At 38.9% G+C, this 24,009-nt stretch overlaps 2 protein-coding genes across 5 annotated transcripts in view; both read right to left on the bottom strand.

The window, feature by feature from the left end:
* Positions 1 to 4: 4 nt before the first annotated feature.
* LOC122419126 (nucleolin-like) lies at positions 5 to 1,127 on the bottom strand. Its single transcript, XM_043433416.1, has 2 exons — positions 722 to 1,127; positions 5 to 315 (listed from the first exon to the last, which is right to left on the bottom strand). Exons 1-2 carry the CDS (start codon positions 1,125 to 1,127, stop codon positions 5 to 7), a joined length of 717 nt encoding a protein of 238 aa, XP_043289351.1.
* An 11,259-nt stretch (positions 1,128 to 12,386) lies between these two features.
* LOC122409390 (fasciclin-3) overlaps positions 12,387 to 24,009 on the bottom strand; it is a 295,426-nt gene continuing 283,803 nt past the window's right edge. Inside the window, exons 8-11 of one of the 4 annotated variants that reach the window (XM_043416911.1) lie at positions 17,457 to 17,487; positions 16,998 to 17,069; positions 14,903 to 15,077; positions 12,387 to 13,731 (exon numbers count right to left, since the gene is read on the bottom strand). In XM_043416911.1, coding sequence (XP_043272846.1) covers positions 13,531 to 13,731; positions 14,903 to 15,077; positions 16,998 to 17,069; positions 17,457 to 17,487 — 479 coding nt within the window. In that variant the 3' untranslated portion in view covers positions 12,387 to 13,530. Of the gene's footprint in view, positions 13,732 to 14,902; positions 15,078 to 16,997; positions 17,070 to 17,456; positions 17,488 to 17,935; positions 23,169 to 24,009 lie in introns of those variants that run through there. The other 3 variants (XM_043416921.1, XM_043416938.1, XM_043416931.1) reach the window with 3 other exon arrangements.

Raw genomic sequence — 24,009 nt, 5'->3', positions numbered from 1 at the left:
TCGATTAATTCTCATCGTTGAATAAAATTTTACCCGTCAGATCGAATTCACTGTCAAACGAACATATGGAATCCTTGCAATCTAGTTCGAATTGTCGTTCATCTCGTTTTAGTTTTGGCTTTTTCTTCACCTCGCGACACCAAAATTCGCTTTTGTTGCTTGGTTTATCTTCTTTGTTTTTAGGTTTTTCTTGTTCTTTTTTAGGCTCTTCTTTCTCATCTTTTGGTTCGGGCTCTTCCTCTTCATCCGCCGTTGCTGAATCTGTTTTGTTTTCGCTTTCGTTTTCTCCTTCATCGACCACCGCTTTCGCCTCGTCTTTGGTTTTTTCGTTTTTCTTTTTAGGTTTTTTTTTCTTTTTTTTCTTGAGTGACTCGGGGATCCGATTTTTATCGAAGTTTTGATGCTTTCTTTCAACTGAAATTGGGTCGTTGGCAACGTAGAAAAACAGGGGGTTTAACATAATCGTATCGAAAAGACTTTTCGAAAAATAGAAATTTTGTAACTTTCATACGAAGAATTTTCGCTCGAATGCGAGGAAAAATGATTTGAGCATTTTTAATAAAGTTGCGAGTTTACAACGCAACTTTCCACGAATAGATTCGTTATTTTTGTAAGCACATCTGTTAACTTGATTCGTTGAAAGTAACCTTTTTTGAAAAGCTTTTACTTACGATCGGATCAGACGTAAGTTTTCTCATTTTTTTAAAGAAATTTCTCTTACCGAATTTACTTGTTTCGCACGGCATGCATTTGAAGAAACGACGCATTCTTTGCTCGAGTTCCATCTCTTCGATTTCCGCGGGTTCGAGGAAGCATCGAATGTGACGATAACTCATGGAATATTTGTCTCTTTCTTCGATCGACGGTTTTATCCTGCGGATCATTTCATCGCCCAGTGATAAAATCTTTGTTAGTGCTTCGATGCGCTGAGCTCTTTTTTCTTCGCATTTTCGTTCTTGCTTGATTTCGGCCTCTTCGTTGTCGTCGTCATCGTCGTCGTCACAGTCGTTAAGTAGTTTTTTCTTCGCATTCTTCGATACCTTCATAGTCGTCCGTAATTTTTGCCGAGCCAATCGTCGCCTCTCTTCGCGATATTCGCAACATTCTGATCCACGATTGCGCGACATTTTTTCACGTTCTTAAACTCCCTGGGAAAAGTAAATTTCACGATTCCTTCGTTTCTACAACTGCTCAATGATCTTTTGTGTCCCTCTGATTACGAATCGTCAACGTTTTCTTCCAGACTTCGATTTTCTTTCCAGATTTTCAATTCTGTATAAAAAATGACTCATAAACTTTATCCAAAAATCAATTAGTATTCATTGAGATTGAACATTTCTTTCATGAAAGTGCCCCCATAAAAGTGAGCAGCTGACAATCGACAAAAACTAAGTCAGCCAGTATGCACGAAGAATTAACAATACCTAAATGTATTAGGATGAAGCGGAGAGAAATAAGGAAGCAATTGGCGAAACAATAAATTTGCAGACAGTTATATTTGACTGTCGACTAAATTTCGTGAGCCGAATAAACGCCGTACGAAAAAACCGTGTTATTCGTTTCTCAACGATGTTTTGTTGGGCCACCATCGTAATCGGCCTCGTTTGCATATTATTTAGAAATGAAGAATCGCGTTAGCACGTTTCGATGAACGACGAGACAAAACATGACGTAGAGCAGTAATAGCTGCCGAGAAAAACAAATAAAACGAGCACGATGATTGTTACGTACGGTTGGCCCTATACTTATATAGTAACGGAATATTTCGAGGATGTGAGACAAGAGTTCTGGCACGTCTGATGGTTACTGACTTTTTCCACTGCGCTCGAGCCAAAAGATTCCCCTTTCGTTCACTCTCCTCGTGCCCGAGGAGAATCACAACGTGTTAACTCCTCACGATGCATTCTGCTTAGCATATCTTCTCTGGTCATTGTACTTGAACTTTTACTGCGAGACGAAATGTGACCAGGGAATTTTCAAAACTCAAGGATTATTTGTTTTTACGATGCGAATGGCGTAACTGCAACGACAGACAGTAATTTATTGAACTCACTCGCAAAATTTACTGTGTATAAATGAAGTATTTACGATGTTTTACAATGTTAAGGAAAAATCATGGTGGGCGGAATTTTATCTGGATGCGACTGGGATAAGAAATTTTAATCTTTCCATTTGAATTATTTTCGTACTGTTGGCCTCATTTTTTTGTTTTCCAAGGCTTTTTACTTTTGATTATATTTTCCAACTTTTGGCGATACGCTCGATTACGAACTGGATTTTTTTTTAATTTTCAGTATTCGAACAAGAAATTCGATAATTTTTTCCAATTTGACAGCGACAAATGTAATTTTTTCATGATAAATTGAAGATTTTATTGTAACTAAAGAGTCCATCACAAACTTCGTTCGATAAAATGTTTTTCTTTACTGCACATTTGAGGGTTCGTACCTTAAAAGTTTGGGAGCTTTTTTTCGGCATCTTCGTAGCTCGCGATTTGGAAATTTGGAGTGCTCAGACGAACTTTTTTTCTTGCCATCGTCGTTTCCGAAAGCATGTAATTTATCGAGATGAAGGACCTCACGAGGATCTAGAAATGCAAGTTTATTATGAGTAACGAACGTTTTTGGGACATCAACACGTTAATGGCCAAAAAATGTTTACTCCTTACCACACTAAGTTTTTGTAAATTTCTTCAAGTCATCTTTATTTTGTTAGTTGACAGACTGTCATAAATATTGAAAGTTACTAAGATGGTTGGCTGAAAAAAAACAGAGGCAAGAAATCGAGACATTTCGTTCCCAACGTCAGGCGACACGTTTTATTTGTCGCCAAATTTCTGGTCCGTCCGTTCCGTTAAGTTTCGGCATGGCGAAAATCGCAAGTAAAAAAAAGCCTCCCTCTGACCGGCGGTAAAGGAAGCAGGAAAAATCATTTTCGGAAGTTTAAATTTCTCGTGGCAATAGAACGCGTGAGTATTCGACGAAATAAATAAATAAGTAAAAACAGGAACGAAATGGCGTAGGAAAGAGAAGATGAAAAGTGAACTGATCGTCCTTGAGCAATATGAAATCTCGTTTGGTCCCGATCGATCGTCGGAAGTCTCGCCGAAAGTTGTTGTTGCTTTACCGGAATAATATCGAACCGAGTTTCGAACGATCATTTCGAATTTAGCGGACGTGGCTAATGTCAGTTGAGTCTCGTCGCTGACGTTTTTCTTCCTTTCGTATAAAGATGCTTCGGTCAAGTCCTTCGAAATGGGAGATAAGAGAGGCGACAGCGGCAAAAGTCGATCGCCGGAAATACCGCCGGAAAGTATCTTCGCGAAAACGCGAGGCAAGCTGAAGGAACTCTGCGAGTGCGACGAGGTCCTCGAGCACGAAGAAGTTCTTGCTCTTGCTCGAATAAATCGTGAGGTCGAAGAATGCGAGGACAATGTATCGAGTGGTGACGAACTCGATGAAAATCTCGAAGCTGAATGTCGCAAACTCAACGATGCTCTTAAACTGCCCGCCGACACGTACTCACTCACTTTGATAACCACTAAGCTGCCGTCGTGCGTTAAATATGGCGTTCGAACTGGCCTTACCCATCACAAGATGCTCAAGTTTTCTCCTCTCTCCAGAGGCCTTCAAGTAACCAAAATAAACTAGAAATATAAAAAAATTTCATTCGAATATGTCTTAATATGACATTGAAATATTCATCAATATTGAAAATTCTACGAAAATTTATTCCGAGTGACAGTAATATCGAAAAATCGAGAGAATAATCAGAAACCAATTTTCAAAGTAGATTTTCCTCGTGTCTAGTATGTAATACTACCGCGAAACAAGTGTCGATAGCGAAAGGACCTTCAACGGATTATTGATGGGACTGTCCAGTCGGGCTCAGGAATGTTATGGGATTTTCAATTTATTTTTTTCCCACGTTGCCATCGTTTCATGGAGATACGCGAAACGATTTCAACTGCATTTATATTGGGGATTTCTCTCATACAATGTTGAACGAAAAAATATTTTCTGCGCGAAGCAGTGTGAATATTTTCCTTAAACATCTCCGTTGAAGGTGAGCTTGATTACTCGAGAGTTATTTCATTGAACAATCCGAATGATCCACGAGCTCTTTTACAGTCATTACAGTGAGCAGAAGAAATTCCATTTTGTCTCAATTTCGTATATTTTTGGGTTAAAATTTCTAGAATCTCTCGAAGAGCTTCTTGGAATAGACATTTCATGGCGATTTAAAATTTCAAAGTTTAAATCGGTCGATAGAATTGCTGCTAAGAAACCACACTCATCGTCAAAAAGATGTTTGTGGACTTGGGTCACGTTTTTCATAAAGAAATTACGGCGTCACGTCAAATCATGCATTCTGAAAATTAAAGTACCTTAAGGAAGAAAAGCACTGTAAAATTTTCCAAAAATCGATTTGTTTCATTGGCTCAAAAAAATATTTCGAGAGGCATTTTTAGAGACATCGGTCTCTAAAAATAAAAACCAGATTTTCAATGTCGTCACTTGAAAAAATGTTGTTCCCACGTAACAGGGACCAGCGATAGCGATTGCCGCATACGCGACGACGGCCCTGGTGAAAGCTCAGTGTTGGAACGAGATGATAATTGATCAGATTGTGGACGACGGGGATACGTATTTCATAGAATCGTACGATCAGCATCACATCGAAGATCGCAGGAAGTTTTCGGTTATTGACCTAAAAAGTGATCTCGTTATTCAAAAGACTCATAGAGTTTCCGTAACGATCGAAGAGCCAGCTTACGCGGGTACGTTTCGTTCGAAGAATCCTACGATAATGCACGTAGTGAAGGCATTGGAATTGTTTTTCGATCGTTACAACGCAGGCGTGCTCGTTTCGCCGGTACTGAATATAGCAATCTGGCGAAACGCCAAGTACTTTAACATCTTTGATAGCCAAGCTCGGAAGAACAACCTTTCGCTCACCGACGATCCCTCCGGTGCAGCAAAGTTGATTCTTGTCAATGACATGATTGGAGTATTGTTCGTGATCCTGGAAAAGAGTGGCGTGAAGAACGAAAGTTTTGTCATTTATGAGATCGGCGTTCGAGATATTTATAAATTGCCTTTGGTCGATGAAGATCCTGAAGAGCCTGAGAAGTCGGTTGGCAAGCCTCGGCCAAGACCAAGCGGTTATAAAATTCAAGACCAGTTCAGAGCTGTCGTTCAAGGATCCTTCCATCTGAAGCACGAACTGATACCCGTCGAACTCCGTGGTCGAGGTCACTTGATTATCGCTCTCGGGGCTTTGATCTATTCGCGTCTCGCTCCAGCCAACAAATGGACCAGTGCCATGATAGATCTCATTTTCAATCAATCGCACATTTATCTGATCGACCTCGCAAGAGTCCTTGAAAAAAAGCTCGACGAGAGCTTCGAGCTCAAAATTGAGGAGGTCATGGGCGATGTAATTCTCGGGGCTTACGCGGCCAAAATCAATGTGCTAATAAACGTAATTCCTGGCACAGGGAAAAAAGGTAAAGCTACGATCGACAGTGGCCTCCGTGACTTTTTCAAAAGCAACAACTTAGGTATCCTCGAGATAAAGAAAACTTTCTATGCGGTCTGGCGGGACGGTGACAAATATTATTTCTTCGATCCTTTCGCCTGCGATCACGAGGGATTCAGGGTCGATCCGGCAGATCCGGAAAACGTTGAAAAATACAAAAAGGCGCTTGCTTGCGTGACCATGAATAGTTCGGTAAACCAAATGATCGAAACGATTTTGGAAAACACCGGGAACAAGGAAAAAGATCCGTTCATAATTCACGGGCTTGTGCTGTTGTACGTGAAAACTGGATCCACTCCGGACGGCCCTCTGGATTCTGTGATCTATCGGGGAAAAAAAACTAACCGTCGACCACTTGCTCCGGTTGGTCCGAAACCCGAAGAACCTGATGATTGCAAAATCGTAATGGATATGGTTCCTCGCGTACGACGAGTCAATGCTTCCAGGGCCAATGACGCTTTTTCTCAGTATCCCGAGCTCATGAAACGGATAGAAGCTTATATGATGAAGGAAGACGAGCCGACCACTTTCGTGGAAGATTTATTAGGCACGGTGGATGACTCCAAGGGCCACGAAGAAAGTGATTCCAAAGACGTACCGTCAGAATCAACCGAGGAGGATGAGAAGAAAGTTCATTTTGAAAGCGATGGAGGAACATCAGCTGAGAAAGAAACTACTGAAAATGGACCGATCCAAGAGGAAGCTCCCGTGCAGGGGTTACCCGCGGAGCCGGTCAAAGAGGCCGCCTATGTCAAGCCAGTGATCAGGACCTTGCCTGAAAAAATGAAATTCATCAAGGGCTACAGCATCGTCAATCCTCACAGGATAATTCTTCACGGTTCGGATAATTCTTTGGCCGAAAATTTCGAGGAAAAGTCTCGAGGAAGGCAGGGTCTGGCAATGGCCTTGACCGCGATAGCTTATGCGAAGATCAAGGACCCCGAATCCTGGCGTAACGTCGATGTCGACCAGATTCTTCGCGTGGGCGATCGAGCTCACGCTGATATCGTAACATGGATACGTCAGGGGAGTCCAGCCGATGCTGACGAGCCGGAGAAGGCTGGAGAAGGTGGAGATGAAGAAGATGAAGAGGACGAGGACGAGGACGAAGAAGAGGAAGAGGAAGAAGAGGACGAGGAGGAAGAAGACGACGACACTGGCCCCACGGCGAGATCGTTCAAGGGAGTCCTCAAACGGACACCGAGTCACTTGGAGATTTCGATGCTTCCGACAAAGATTAAATTGGGCGATAACAGAGTGGCTTTCCAAAAGAAGCAATCCGTGATAGAAGGTGACGCTGAGCCTCTGGCAAACCTCGGCGAGGCCCTCGAACGTTATTTCGCAACTTACGACGAGGCCGTTCTAGAAAACAAACGATTAATGTACGGTGTCTGGAAACAAGACGGCAAATATTTCCTCTTGAATCCTTACGGGAGTGACGAGGAAGGTTGGCGCTGCAGGGATTACCCGGCTTCTCTCGTCGTCACCGACACCCTCGACGAGCTCATCCACCTTCTTCACGCAATCTTGGAATTCAACGATAGAAAATTCTTCATACATTTCGTCGCTATCGAATCCGTTCAACCCGGTGATAAATACAGTGCGCCCGTGCCCTTGGAACCCCCCGAAGATGATACGATGCAAAAGTACACCACTAAATTCTTGCCAGTCACCGATGACGATCTACTCGTGCCCGAGACCGAAACGGACATCCAAAGTGAAGCTACCACCGAAGAAGAGAAGAAACCAACCGAGGACAAAGACGACGAGGACGATGAAGACGATGAGGATGACGAAGAGGACGAGGAGGAAGACGAAGAAGAAGAAGAAGCCGAAGAACAGGAGGCTGAAGAAGAAGAGATTCCCGAGCCCGACAAGCCTCTGGAAGATCCACTCGCCGAAGTGGAAGAACACGAATTTCCTGACGCCCCGGAACGTCTGAATTTGTCACTTTTAACCGGAAGCGTCAAGATACTCGACGACATAATTCCCGACAGTGAATTAGTAGAAACCGTCATGTACGAACGTCTGAAATACAGTCACCCACCGCCCTACGTGCTTCCCCCTAAAAAAGTTTTGTGCATCCTGCTAGAAGCGAAAAAAGCTTCAGGCTCTATGCATTCTCTTCTCTCACGATTCTCGATTGACTCGAAACTTGCTATCAAAGCAGCAACCGATCTTCCAGCTGCGAAGGATCCAGACCCAGCCACAATAGCGATTGTTTCATCTCCGGACGACGGGAAGCCGTCCAAGATGATAAAATTGCCCCCCAAGAAGTACTTGTTCTCGAGAATTCCGTCCATTGGATTCACACCTTTGAGGGCGATCAACGAGATGTTCATACAGGACGAGGATGCCGATAGAGAGATGGAAGAAGCGTGCAGAAGAGCGAAGCTCGTCGAGCCACCGAAAGAGCTAGTTTTACAAGAAGTCCCGGAAGATCCCATCGGCATTCGAATAAGACCGGAAATCATTCCTCTCGGACCTCCCATCAAGACACCAACGCCAAAAAAAAAACCGAAACCCTGCCCCGAACACTCCACCGTGAGGGAATGCAAAATATCGGAAACCGACAGAGCCGACGCCGTGCTGCGAAAGATACTTTGCGAAACTGAAGATATTTTATTCGATTTGATATTCCCGAGAAAAGAAGAACCACGAGACCTCGATGAAGGGGAAGAATCGCAAGATGACGGAGAGGAGAATCTCGAAGAACCCGAAGAGGTCCAAGATCTCGAAGCTTCTGCTTCAGCGACGACAATCAACCTCAGCAAAAGTCCCAAAGAGCCAGAAGAACCGGAAACACGAGGCTTTCTCCAGGCGGAAAGGAACATTGGCATAATTGAAGCTAACATGGCTCTGAAAAACCGTGAGCTAGTTGCGCCATGTCATTTGAGGCAATGTTTCTACGCTGCTATATTGTGCATCCTCGCTAAAGTTCGGACTCGCGTGAACGATTTTCGTGGCAGCATTCTCGATCAGTTTATCTTCGCAGCCGACAAGATTTATCGTCGTATCGGTAAATTACGTTACAAATTACTTCGTCGCTTCCAGAATGTCGTCGTCCTCGGCACCAAATGCAATATCGTTATCAAACAAATGTTTTACGCCGATCCTGAGAACTGCGAAGCCGATGAACTCTCCGTTATGTTGGATACTTACATGGACAAAAATAAAACTGGTATCTTGGTTTTCGAAAGTGCTTCCTATGCCTTCTGGACTTCGAATGAAAAATACTATCTCTTCGATCCATACGCGTGTGACGAGAAAGGCGTAGCGAACAAAGATGGCGTCGGTTGCCTTCTAGAATTTTGTGATTTCGACGAGTTCGTCAAGCGAATTCGCCAGAACAACGGCACCAAAGCTGATAATCCGTATCGGATTTACAATTTGTCCATCGCTCACGCGGAGTCGATAAAAAAGCGGAAGAAGTCAAGGAAAAGACGAAAGAAACGATGCCCGCAAACGATTTCCGATGAAACCATACCGGAAGCACCCCCGGAAGATTCTCCGGACGAGGACTACGAGAGCAGGCGAGAATTGTCTTTATTGGAGTTACCGGAATGGGTCGCCAACGAGGAGCCTGTGAACAAATTCGACTTGACGGTTCCTGGCTATACGGCGATAAAAAATTATAATGCCTCTGCCCTGGAAGTTCCAGTGGTTGAAAATGACATTACCAACCTGGTGTTACCTCCGTTCAAGAAAATCAAACCTGGAGAAGAAGCCTTGGCCGATCCGCTCGATCCTCCCAGGAAAAAGCCTTACGATCGCAAGTTCAAGGAACAAACTTGCGTCGGCGAGCCGATTGACCTGTGCATAATCGCTTGGTCCTGCATCCACGATCCTATTTCCTGGAGCGTTAGAACCATCAGAGGAATCTACGAGGCATCGAAAGACCTGACTTTCGACTCTTTGCTCACCGCAACTGACACGAATCGTGGCGAAATGATTGACGGCGTTTTGACCGAATTCGCTATCGGAAATTACTACTTTCAAGCTGTCCATACCCCGCTCCATCACGGTAAGCTTTACGCCTTGGAAGGTTGGAACTTGGCCATGTCGATTAAGAAATTCCTGGAGATACCGATCTACAGTGGCGCAGTATTAATCTGCGACAAGTCTCACATCGGGATTATGAAAAAAGGCGAGAACCATTACGCCTGGTGGACAGTTCCGAACACGAAAAACCTGCGAATCATAACGTCTAAGATTCTCCAAGAGTTTTTAAAACTCGTCGTCAAAGCTATTGACACGACCGAAGAAAAGGATTTCGTGATGAGAATCGTGACGATATCTTACGCTAGGAAATTGGATCCTGATTGCAGCGACATGTACGGTCTCCACGAGTTTGCAGTTCCAGCCGCATCTCTAGGCCAGATACACCGTAAGCCTTCGCCTCCTTACGATCTCCGAGCCATATTCCGACCCACGTTACCCGACGGCCAGCCGATATTTGTCCTTGGAACGGTAGCACTAGAAAACCGGGACGTCGTTACCGAGCCGAAAGTGAAACGATGCTATTACGTTGCCGTTTTATCGGTCATGATAAAACGTGACATCGTCCAAAGTCCGATGCCGGCTATGATCGATCGAGTTATCGAAGTCGCCGACGCTCTTCACCGGGAGTTCGACGAGCCTAAATATCACACCGAACACATTCTTCGTAACGTTACACTCATGAACCGAATATTCGATTTTCGTGATCGGGCTTCCTCCCTCCACGTTTTCAAGATCCACCCGATCACAGCTAAAACAGATTTCTACTCAGTGGTGAGGGAACAAGTCAGAAAACATTTCGTTAAGCACAGCGACGGTGTTATCCAGTTTACCAACTGTGCCTATGGCTTTTGGTACTGCCGGAGTACCAATGCTTATTACTACATCGATCCTTATCCCTGCAACGAGCGAGGACGCAGGGTTCAAACCGGTGGCGCCGGATGCTTGTGCATCTTTCCTTCGATCTGTCGGATGGTCAAGCAATGGTGCATAAACCGTTACGAGGTTACAACTGGATTTTTCATCCATCGCATAAACGTAGAATCCATCAATGTTCCACCCTTCGACAAGTTTTGCGAAGACCCCATGTGGGTTTATCTCGATTATCAATGGTGCTTCGAGCACTCGATCATGCCCAACAGCGACCGCGAGAAATGTAAACGAAAAAAGAAGAAAGAAGTTGCGGAAGAGCTTTGCAAAGCGGATAAAGAAGAACGCGTCAAGCCGGCATGGAACAATTACGCCATCGAGGTTCCCGGCTTGATCTACTCCGTTTGGGGCACGATTGGTTCGTATGACGCCAGATTTGGGGAGCGCGTAGGGCGGAATCGAGACGCCATTTGCGTCGCCGTTTTATCAATGAAGTACTTGTGCCACCCATCTCGTTGGGGTGCTGCGATACTTGACTCTGCGGTCATATGCGGTGATTCTTACTACACGGAGAGTATCAAAAGTTCGGCTAAAAGAGGTACTAGGTACGAAAATCGGTTCAACCTGCAGCCTTGCTTCAAGGTCTTCCCCCACATTTGGAAGATAGAATTCATGGCGAACATCTGTGGAGTCTTGTACGGCGGTAGAGGAAGACCTGATTTAGCAACGAGCTTGAAAATCGGCCTGGAAGACTCCTCGAATCTTGTTTTGCAGTGTGACAAAGTGAGCTTGGCTATTTTGTCGATCGGTACCGATTTTTACGTCGTTGATCCCTGCTGGACCGGGCCACCTCTGTTCGCTAAGAATCGCGGTGCTGTTTACGGGCTCCGGTGCCGAAACATGAATGCTCTTGTTTACGCGATCACCAAAATCCTCAATACCAATCAGAGGCTCGAATTGCGTGTCACACCGATTTCGTTGAGCTTCAGCAAAGAGATTTGCAAGTTTGCCGATCGACGCAAAGTTATGAAGAAAGAAATACTTCTCGATCCGGCAAGCAGCGAGCCAGGATTCGCCGATGGCCCGGTCGTACCCGTCTCCGGAGCGATAATTCGTCCCGCGGAAGATTCCTTCTTGTATTTCCAGAGGGACTTGAGACGTGGCATTCTGTACGGTTCCGAGCTGGAGTCTCCGATCCCGGAATCCCCGATTCCCACGATGAATTACGATGTCACGAACAATTATATGCTCAGCACAAACTGGCACTTGAACGTCGGTAAAGACAAAACGAAAAAGCGCTCTTATCCTCCTCACGATCCCGCCATCATGCAACGCGATCCTCGCTACTGCAAGACCTCGAAACGCCCGACGATCGACTCGCAGAAAGCTTGTTCCATCGAGGAGAAAATTCAATTGTGCGATGATTATCCTCGAACTGTAGATTTCGCTGCTGGAAAATACGCCAAACAGTCGAACAAGATCTTGACCAAGCACAGAATCAAACCAGAAATACCGCTCACTCTACCGCTTGATTGCATTAGAAAAAGGAAATTCTTGATGGACGCCAGCCGGCGTGAATTCAACAAGTGGACCAAGGAAATGGCCGACGAAGCTTACAAAACACAAAAACATAGAGTCGTCGAAACCGAAGAGGAAACTGATGCCGAAAACAGTCGCCCTCGGCCTCCTGAGGAAGGCGATGAAACCGCCGACGATGGAAACCAATCGGCGACCGGCTTTGAAAAAGATTAAATGACTCTTTAAAATGATTTAAACATTTACACTGTGGGAATGCACCATATTTTGTTCTTCCATCAAAATTTTAATTCGTTGATTCATAGAACACGATGATCGTCGATTATTCGAACAATAATAAATTGATGAGTACGCGAGCAGTGATCTTTGCTTCATGCAGTTTAATGTGATTTTATTATTTTCACCTGAATGCATTGAAAGATTGAAAAATCAAGACTGTGTATCATTAGTCATTTTATTTATCGAAGTAAAGAGACATACAAAAAACATATAATAATATAACTTATTTTTTAATCGGACGGTTGGACGAGACGTAAAAACGTCTGGTTTGTTTGAGACGACCCCAAAAATTCGATATTCTCGATCATAAAATAATTGTAGAGTACAGTAGGAATGATGGTTACAATGAGGTGTTAGGTGTGATATTTTGGTGTGTATATTTTTTATCTCTTATTCTAGAATTTACTTTAATTCGCATTAAAAATGATAGTTTTGTCATTCAGGATACATGAAAAAACGTTTGAAACAAATGTAGAAATAAGACTTATCAAATATTACAAGAGAAATGATTGTGCGAGACATTTTTTAAAAGTTACTTATCGTATTTGGAAAAATAATGTAAAATAAAAAAATCGACGATTCTCTTTTGGTTTTTCGAGATCTTCTATTCTAAAGTACCAACGAAGGGTCTTGTTTGGATAATTGTACACGAGAACAAGTCTTCCAAATGTTCATTTGATCGAGCGAAAATCTTTGTTTTTCTTTCTCTTGTGCAATAAGTCACGCTTTGCAATAAAAAATCGAAAAAGTCATGGGCTAATCGCACTCATCGTCAAGGCCCATTTAAACGTACAATTGAATATCATTCAATGGTCTTTTGTTTTTATATTTAATTAAGTACGTGAATTATTTTTTAACGTATTCGAATCTACGGACAAACGTAATTTTTAGCTACCGTTAAAAATATTTGGAAAAGCCAGTATTCAATAACTTTTCATTGAAAATTTATTGAACATGGCAAATATTAAGGGGGAGCGAAATATAGCGATAAGTTTTTACTTTAATCTTGAAAATTCATTTTTCGAATATTCATTCATTTCAAGAATACGCTTATAAGTATTGAATAACTTAGACAATAAATTGCACCGCTCGCAACGGCGTAAGGCCGTTTTTTGTTTATTTGCTCGAGGCTTTTCTTATTTTTTATAGTTTAATTTTAACCCGAGAGCTTTGCGAGTCCAATTTTTTTTTTACATGGTTCTTTTGTTGTCAGTTTTTTGCCTTGTTATTAATTTTGGAGACATGATTTTGGAGTGCTTGCAAGCATGGAATGTCAAACAATAACCAGACGATGGACGTGTGACATTATTTTTCAGGGGTTTGAGTTTCATTCCCCTCAGCTGGTTTCGTGTAAATTATTTCTGCGTACTCGGTCTTGTCTTCGTTCAAACGACGAGGAATGATTCCCTGCTGCTGTTGAGTCAAATCTAATTCGGCGTAGACTATTCCACCCTCGCTGGAAGGGTTTGCTCTCTGCGAGTTGTTCTCTGATTCCCCTGTTTGCACCTGTTTGGAGGAAAATTTTCTCCATTATTTCAACATCATTTTCAATGGATTTGATGGCTTCTTGACATCACTTCCTACGTTAACAAAATTTTTGTAAGCAATCGGGAATTGACTGCACCAATTTCATAATAAAAACAAAAAATTTTCTTTCAGCAACTCATCAAAGTTTCTGGGTCCATAAAATTCATCTCAATTTTAATATCAATAGCGAACGTTTTTCCAAAGTTCTTTATGTTACTTTTGTCTTTTTGATGCGGCTCTTAAGGAAATTCAAGCGATATATATTATAGGATATCATACGAAAAATACATTAGATTTTATTGTTCCAAGTTAATGAATTGAAAATTTGCGTGAATATTGTAGAACAGCGCTTAATTGTCTGTGAAAAAATTGGAGAGCTTTCACCGCCTGGTAATCGAGATATTCATTATTGAAAATGACATGTTAAATATGGGCTCTTATGAAAGTTTTCAAAAAATTGCGAACTTCAACAATAAATATTTTAATTTCGAGACGGTGAATCATCAGCATGTTCCACCAGAAGTTTAATACTGTCTTAAGCTTTCTGTTTAAGAAAATTTAATTGTGCAAAGTTGGAAAATAATGTTTCCATAAGATACGCTTCAACTTCCTTAAAGCATGGCTCCCGATGTGCTTTAATTGATGTAAATTGGAATGATGAGACTGTTGGATAAGACTATCAGTCCCGAGATCCCGTGAGAATGAAGTTAGTGCAAAAAGTAGTTATGCGATAATCTATGTACGGACTCATGAGTATGTATTAACCACGGAGATGGAATGAACATTTATTCCTATTTTTTGACCCCTTTTTTATTGTTGAATCGAATGCGACATGAAAGCTGACTGGCGCGCTGGGAAAATCCAGTCGAAAGGAAAATAGCGTGTTTGCTACGCGTCAGGAATTTTGCTCACTTTTCAACTCGTCATAAATTAATCTATCGCGTGCAATAATTAATTTTGCACGAACAACTCTATAATTTGTTTTTTATTTCTGCATCGAGTATTTTTCATTTACTTTACTTTTACTCAAACATTTGAGCCTGTGAATCGAAGTACTGAGCACCATTTTTTGATTTGAATAATCTGAAAGGTAAAAAAAAAAAAAAAAAAAAATTCAATCATTACTGGTAATCACACACAAAAATCGAACCTTTTCGTCGTCGACAGTGACAACGGTTCTCATCGTATCGGTGTCAGCACCCGACACTTTGTCCTTGTTACGTTTGAAAAGCCGGGAAAGAGTGATTTTCGGTCTTCTTCGTCTTCCGTCCGCACCGCCATCGACTTCTGTTCTCGAGTAGCGTCCCGCACTTTCCGTGTCGCTTCTGATACGTTTTCGTCGATTAATGAATCAGCCATTTTTTGACATCGTTACGAAATCAACGAATATCTTTTCGAATACTTTTTTCACCATTAATCATTATTAGCGAATCGTTAAACCAGATCATGAAAGTCAATGGTTTGAGCAAGAAAGGGAAATATTAAGAACAACATGCAGTCCCGGGACCATGTGCGAGCCTCAGAAATTCAAATTGAGGAATTCAGTTTTAATTGAACATTGAGCAGCCTTTTCTGATTGGTATTTCCAATTTTTTTTTATCTTTTAAAGCAGCAAACACGACGCTCAACGAGATTGATATGAATATTAAAAAACTCTATTGAATTTAAAACATCTGAAAATTCTCGGTTTAACGGTGAAAAGAAGAAAAAACATCGTTTGAATGATTCGAAGCGATAAATTGTCACTCATTTCACTGTGCATTTTTTTTTCAAGAAACGTGTAATTCGAATTAGCATTAATTAAAAAATAATTATCAAACTAATCGATTCAAGTCTTACTGCGTTTGTTCGCAGACTTAAGCTCATTTTATCAATCGAATTCATTTTTATTTTGATATCGCAAGCGTCGAGGAGGAGGAAGTGCCTATACAACGACAACGTCGGACATCATTCATGTGAATATACATTTCATAAACTGACATTGTGGATTAGCCGGAGGCTATTGTATTCTTGATGTTGAAAACATAAATTCATATGCCTCTTTTCGTATCGGCCATTAATTTTTTTTGCCTTTTTTTCGTTTTTTCTCATTATGAAGAGTCAGAAAATCTATTTTATGTTGGATAAGAGTATTTCGCTCGTAGAATATTGATCGAATATTTGCATTCGTTGACAATCTGATTTCATTTTTCGAATAAACTGTCAATTATTTGAACGACAATGAAACATCGCTCGATGCGGTTTTCGATTGGGTAGCCACTGATGTTCGAAGCGATAGGTTCGAAAAGTCGTTTTTTTCCTTTGACGAGGCGAATTTCGACAATTAGAAAAATGTTGGTTCTACAATCTTCGGGACTCGATTGCACCGAGAAAAATCTCTTCAGAGACTCTCTTGTTATACAGCTCGTTTTCAACTTCGAAGATAGTGAATCCCTTTAAAAACTTGGTTATACGGAAGGATTCGTTGATTGAAAAAGAAATAAAAATGAAAAAACGTTTTTTCAGCATTGATGACAATCGTCAGTAACTGCGATCCCTCCTACAAACGTGATTTTCAAACAGTTACAGTAATCGAAAAAAATTATCGTATTGCTAAGTTGCCCAGGCTAAAACGGACCAAAAATTCTTATTCATTTTTATCATGAACGAGCTGAATAATATTCTACAGGCCGTTCATTATTTAATTCGAGCCATTGTAGCGCGATAAGGAACAAGATTCTCAATGAGAATAAGAGTAAAAAGTTGTTCTCTCGAGCCACGCCCCGGTAGTATGTATTATGATAATTTTAAGGATGAAAGCGCTCGGGAGAGGATATTATCAGATGCAGCATCATTTTTTCCGGCTTATCGTTAGAAAATACAGTATGCCGAGAGGGGAGAATCTTTATTTCACAACGAGCGCAGAAGGGAGTACGGAACGTGAACCACGTTATTTTAGCGGACCCAACACCAAAGCGGACGAGAGGCGGCAGATATTACGTGATATATAAATAATATAAACAAACTAAAATAATAATGACAATAGAGATAATCAGAATATTAATGAATATTAGAAAGTAATGTTAAAATACTGCAAAGATAACGCGTTTGCTTTGACTTTTATTGCATATGAGAGCCAAAAAGGTTTATGAGCTTTTGAGAATTAGATACTCTTGACAAAATATATATGAATATATATTCATACATGCATTTATGTGAATAAATATATATTCATTTGAATAGATATAAAAAAAAAACGTTCTTGCCTTTGCCCATTGTCTGAATTTCGTTTGTGGAAGAGAAGTAGATTAACGTTCGCTGCCGGATCCGCTATGTCTCTGTAAAACGTGGTTTCATGCTTCGCTAAATAATAAATGCTTTACTACTCTCCCTCTCCCTTTCTTGCTTTCTCATTTTCTCCTTCTCTCTCTCTCTCTCTGTGTCTTTTTTTGCTTATTCATAAATTTTCAAATTGCCTACTACTATTGTTTTCAAGCGGGTACAATAGAAAAATAAAACGTGAAAAAAAGGAATCCGCTATTAGTTACAACGAGGCATTTAACGAAGATAGGCCAAAATTTGTGTGTCCCCGCCGCGTTTGTAAGCTTTTTCATTCTTCTCTTTTCTCTACTTCCGGCTACTATTGAATTACAATGGTGAAAGGGTTGGAGCTTTTGCAGTGCGAGAGAGATTTTGGGAAAATTCAACGAGCGATCAATACTCACGACTCTCCGATATTCCTCGTTGAAGAGCCACCTAAAAAAAGATCGTTATTTTTTTAGAATTTCATTATTTTGTACGTTTACCAAATTTTGAACTCGAAATTGTGTACAAAAATCCTTGGAATTTCTCGGTTATTGAGAATTGCTTGATAATTATTGAAATAGATGAAAATTTGGATCGCATAAATTGAGTGTGCAACGTAAACGACATATTGAAGTTTCATAGTTCAAGTTCAATTGAATGGAAAATATATGATTGCAGGAGAAAGATATTTCAATGAAACATTCAACATAAAAATGCAGTAGATGTACGAGTAACACTCGTTTCCATTGAAATTTATTGTTCAATGACAAGCTCATTAGGAAAGGACAGGAAAACGGTTCGAATCTCATTATCGCTCTGAAAACTTTATACTTTCTCATAGTTGTAGAAAAAAATGGAGTATTCGTTGTTCAAATTTCATTGAGTGGAAAAATACCTCTTTTTTCGTATTGAAAACAACTGTTTTATTTCAAAAGAATCATATATTTATAATAATATACCACCTAAGTGTAATATCGTAGCAATGAATGAACTTACGGTTTATTACATACAGCTCTCTATATATTAATTTCATTTAAACCCTTAATCAAATCTTTTTCCCATTTTTTTCTTTCTTTTTTTTTAAATTTTTTTTTTTTTAAATCTTCATCAATTTGTTTTTTTACTCTTGCCTATTGCATCGTATCTACACGTACAGATACAAAATGTTTCGTGTTTTGTTAGTTCAAACAGATGGTCATTAATTCGTGAACGCTTTTTCGTCTGTAACATTATTTCTTCGTGTTTTATATCTTTATTTTTATCTTCAATCACTTCAACTTGGATTTTCATTCACTTTTATGTTTTTGTTTGTTGTTGTAGTTATTTTAATTCGTAGCAGCGATCTCTGAATTATTTTTGACTTTCAGCTCATTCTTCGTTAAGCCAAAGGTTGTATTTGATTCTCGTACGAATAAAATGTCGTTCTCATGATTCGTGTTAAATTTATGAAGAAATAAAAGTTTTTATGTTTCGATTGTTTTTTTTTGTTTCGCATTCTTACCATTTTGATAATAATGAATTGTCATTTATTATTTGAGAATTTTTTTTCAAAAAATATTCCAGAGCATCGCCAGTTTACCACAAAATCATCGTCGTTATCAATTATCATAATCAATTCGTATTATCTAAGGGACTTAATTCAACACAATTATATATGCATATATATATTCAAAATCGTTTATATATACACACATATATATTTGTATATATAATATATATATATATATATTCATAATATACTCCATTGTATGGCCAACGATCATGCTTATTTTAATACGATGTGTGTTTGTGTGTGTGTGTGTGTGTGTTTTGTTAACCATCGACGAGTACTATATGTTAAACAACGTTATTTTCATTTTCATTCTATCTTTTTTCTTTTTCTTTTTCGCGCCCGAATTCTTTCATGTGTTCTCAACGCGAGACAAGTCCATAATTTTTTATGCTTCTTTTCGCATTTCTTTCGTATTTACTTCAAGCGAGTCACTCTCCCTCAGATTTTGGTGACTTACTTATCAACCGACTACAAAGAACTTACGATTTTTTTTTTTTTTTGAATTGAAAAGAAAGCTAAAACTGTAGAAAAAAGAATACTTCAAAAATATATAAGCATGATCATCGATAACATTTAAGTAATTAGCTTTACGATTAACTTTATTTATAATAATAATAATTATAGTAATATAAATTAATAGGTACGAAATGAGAGGAGTAATATCGTAATGTACCACAATGAACCTTTGTACATTAAACATATCCGGTGTATTATTATTACTATTAATATCATATATATATTTATATATATATGTATTCATTTTCTTAAATATATTTAAATCGTTATTAGTCAATCTTACATTAAATCTATTATTATATTCACGTTAACTAATGTATTCACCTCAACAAGCTGAATAGTCCGAAAGTTGTACAGCGATTCGATTTTATCTTTCAATCACGATCATCACTGGCTTCTCAGTATCTTTCTTTTCGTTTCCGTCTCTGTTGCAGTATATTTCAAGAATATTTTTCGATAGGATAGATATTGAACGAAAATTAGTGAAGAATGAATTCGAAAATGATTCTCGTGACCTAGTGTCTGAGCAAACTTACGTCTGTTCGTTTCATTGATCAATGCCTCATTTTTAATATTCTTTATTTCATGTCCATAGATAAATATATAAAAAGTTTTTTTCGGAGCAACTGTCATTGAAGATGTTTTTGAATCGGACTAATAATGGAAAAATAATGGAATGGAGTAATAAAGAGATTTTCGTATAAACACTTAGCACGTGAGAAGAGAGCAAGAGAAGCCAGTTTTTCATAGAGTTGTTCACAATTTTATTCAAAAATTGTGCCAATGCTGAACGTTATTTTTTCTGTTTCGTTTCCTATTCATTTTCATTCTTTTCATTAATTGATTTATTTTTATTTTATATTTTTTTTTTGGTGCATTTGGCAGTATGTTTTTCAACGATTTTCTACGTATTTGGACCTGTTCGAACTGATTTATTTTGTTTTTTGTCTTTTAGTGATACACCCCGAAGAAGATTTGACGTCGATTTTTTGTTACTTTATTAAAACATACAGGAATTTACGTTGGGCAATAAGTATATTGTTCCTTTGACGAGACACACGTCATTGGTACAATTATATCTCTCGTCATTTTTGCTTCGTTCTTCATATTTCTCTGTATATAAGGGTTTCCCATCTGTCCAATGCTACCAAATAGGATGTTGCTATGTTTTTTTTGTTCTCGAAATTTGATAACACGACGCGTTTCGACGGATCAAAGTATATGTGAAAAGGATAAGGATTTTATCGTTTGCTGTTTATTTATATTTTTGGGGAGCTCGCAAAACATCGCGGTAGCCGAAACATACACTCGTTTCGGGAAGTTTGCTCCGATACAGAACGATATTTGGCAATGCACAACCGCACAGTGCGAAATTTTTAATTGGGACATTGATAATTTCATCATATTTTCACAATATATACTCGCTCATCGAGTATACTGGAGACAAAAATTCTTCGACCCTCTTTTCTCAAGTAATCCTCGTTTCTTGTATTTTTTTTTCTTAGCCCAGTTATCATTATTTAATGTATTTCTCTCTTTCAGCTTTCTTTTGTAAATAGGGATAACGACAGGTCCTCGGCAATTGGGATGCAAGTTGTTGGTTATTGGTTTCTTAAATTTTTCGTTCTTTTTCAGTACAAATAAGAGTCTTTGAGATGCAATATTAATCCATACGAGAATTGCAAGCCAAGTGCCTCGATACACAATATATAATATCATCACTATTCGATTTTCGTACCATTGTATTTTTAATATATATATATATATTTAATATATACAACACGCAGTAGTTCGGGCACGATGATCGACAAACTTGCAATTGTTTTCGTTCGGTCCTTTTTAGAAATTTTAATATTTAACTTTTAACTAATCGAACCCTTTTGTTTCAAGCTTGTGTTCGCCTTTATTAATTCGTTCTCTCGATTTCTTTTTCACTCGTAATATTTCGATTTAAACAATTGATGTATTTCTCAAATTTGCCGACTCACCGAGCCTCTCTTTTATTTATTATTCATTTTTTTTCCTAAGTGAAAAACACGATCGCGTAAATGTATGAAGAGGGAGGAAAAAATTTGTGTGCATGTGTCTCGTGATGCGTTCTCTAATTTTATTACTTTTATCCTTTTTGTTTCGGTCAAATTTCAATTTGCGGGCATTTCATTCGCTGTTGTGGGCGTGGGCGCGAGGAATTTCAGCGTGTGTGTGATTCGTGCCATTCTTTGTGACTTTTTTTGGCTCCCGTGATTACAAATATGAAGGAATAATTGATGACTTCGTGGATGTTTTTATTCTGCCTTTGCTCTTTTTTTTTGTTTTGCGTTGGAAACGTCTCGTAACTACGTAAAAAAATGATGTGTACAAAAGTACAAACAACCCCTTATTGTCGAAGACACAATGAAACCAGAAGCAACGAAGCTTTCGAAATTGACGATATTTTTGTATTTTTTTCTCTTTCTTTAAACGTCTTTAGTTTTAATTCCGATAACAAATATCAAAACGCTGTGTAAAATCTAATTCAGTGTACACTGTAGAAAAAGCTTTTATTTTCGTGGTAAAAAATTCTTCACTCTAGTATTCAGCTGTAAATTAAATGCTTTCGATTTTATTTCAAATGTATAGAAGTATAAACACACACGTGTATTCATCGTATCAGTGTAGAAAAATGGACATTAATTACGCTTGTTTCGTTTTTCACGTTTTTAATGGGCATTGGAATGTTTGTTTAACAAATTCAAACGCTTGGCAGAGCAGTGTCTTTCGAGGCTCGAGATGAAACAATAAATATATATGAATATTTTTTGCCCATACTCGTTATCTCGTTGGCGAGTCCTTTCTCACTTATCATGAGAAGATCATAATCGAGTGAGCTTACAAACTAATTCGTACAATGTTGTGTAATTATTGTTGAACAGAAATAATAATAATATTAATAATAAGATAATATTAGTGGTAATAATAATAGTATAATCGTTTATAATAATTATTATTAAGTGAATCTCACGAGTATTTTGACAATCGTGCAAAAAAATCAGCATAAAAAAATACTAAAGTACGTTTGTGAGGAAATACCAAATCTTAATCTTAAAGAATAAATTAATCTATTCGTAAGAATCACTTTGTAAAAGTTTCGTACGTGTGATTGATCAATTATTTAACTCTTATTCATTTATACGCAGAGAGTCTGTTCATTTCCATGGATTACATGAATTTCACGTTGAAATTCGTTAGAGAAATGGCGAGTCAGGAGATTCAGTATTACTTTGTGAGATTTTTAGCCCCCTTCGAGATTCAAAGTCTTAGTTTTCTGGCTCGGTTTAATTCGGTCATTTTAGAAACAATAGCTGAGCAAATCGCGTTTTCTACGATTTACAAAGACCGTTAATGAAAATGTTCATTAAAGAAAAAAGAATTAAATAATCTACCACACAAAGAAACCAAAATTGTGGGGAGCACGTAAAGCAAAAATAAAAAAAAAAAAGAACGATGCGTTGAAACGCGATAAAAGAAATTTGGTTTAGGCACAAATTTTCACTCGTCCATAATTACATACCAACGTGACGTAATTTTGTCAGAAAAAAGAAAAAAAACTCAAGAATTTGAGAAAATCGCGTACGAAACTTTTACGAGGTAATTACAAAATTGAAATACATTTTTGGCGAATGATGGTAAAATATTCAACATCAATCCGCTATCGAGGTTGTCCAGGGTGTTTGAAAAAAAAAAAAAAAAATCGCGAAGCAAAGGCCAAGACTCGAGGTATTCAATCATGTTTGCTTTTTTGTTTACTTTTTTATGTTAATCCTTTTTAAATATGAAATCCTTGTTGTCCTTCATTAGACCGGAGTGTCAGCCTTTTCGTCCTTCCTCTGGAGTTCCTTGATATCCGTACGTCCATTAACGTATTCCGTGCTCGCGTGAATCGGATTCTCCTGTCCTCCGTGAGGTAATTTCTCGTCAATAATGTGAGGATCTTCGTGATCTTCGTCTTCGTCACCTGGTGTTATGTGAGCCTCGCTTCCTGCACCCGCTCCACCCGCAGTTTCCTCATCGCCGCGACGCCTCGCTGCAACAAGCAACCCCACGATCGGTCAAAGGCAATTCGCAATATTTTTCTTTCAGTGTGTTCATTTCTACCTTGTGACTTGAACGCCCTTTTTTTTAAATTTGCTTTATTGATGCACTCTAACGAGCATTATTTTTCTATCAAATTTCATTGAATTTTAGTATTCGAACATTTATGTTTTATTTTAGAATCATTTTGATTTTGACCATCCTTCGGTCAGTCGAAAGAGAAGGTCAGTCGTGCCATCTGAGAGAATTTCTTTTAACTGAAACACGTGCTGGGTTCAATGAAAGGTTGGGAAAAAAAAGTGAAACATGGTGAACGAACTTGCTCATCTTTGATTATTGTCAATAATGTCTCTGTGTTTCTCCTACTACATTTTTCTCATGGACCCAGTGAATTATTCGCATCCAAATATTGTCAAAAAATATTTTTTATTGGGCCTCAGAGAAAAATTACACGGCTTTTTTCCCAAAGATACTTTTTACAACATTTAGTTCCTCTAAAACAATAGTTTTGACGAGAAAGTGAACAACTCGGTTGATTCGTTTCACATTCTTTTATAATTTCAATTTTTTGTTTGAAATTTTTTAAATTATCATTGTTTATTCTTGCAATCATTTGTGTTTGTCTCAAGTGATGATGATTCATACGAGTGACGAAAAATCTGAGTTTGAGGAAAGGAAAGGAATAGGAAATGATGATTTATTGAGCGATGGTAAAAACGTATTCTTCAAATTGAATTTTCGAATTTTTAGCTATAATAAGAATCACAGTAACGAATAACCTCTTGAAAAATCAGGGTATGTATGAAATAGAAAAATTCAAAACGTATACACTT

The sequence above is a fragment of the Venturia canescens genome, chromosome 1, assembly GCF_019457755.1.
Source record: "Venturia canescens isolate UGA chromosome 1, ASM1945775v1, whole genome shotgun sequence".
NCBI lineage: Eukaryota > Metazoa > Arthropoda > Insecta > Hymenoptera > Ichneumonidae > Venturia > Venturia canescens.
This window is presented reverse-complemented; position numbering and strand designations above follow the sequence as displayed.

Coding starts and splice junctions, on each gene's coding strand:
- LOC122419126 (XM_043433416.1), bottom strand. CDS start 1,127: ATGTCGCGCAATCGTGGATCAGAATGTTGCGAATATCGCGAAGAGAGG. Junction 316..721: donor GTGCGAAACAAGTAAATTCG/GTAAGAGAAATT, acceptor AAAAAACCAAAG/ACGAGGCGAAAGCGGTGGTC.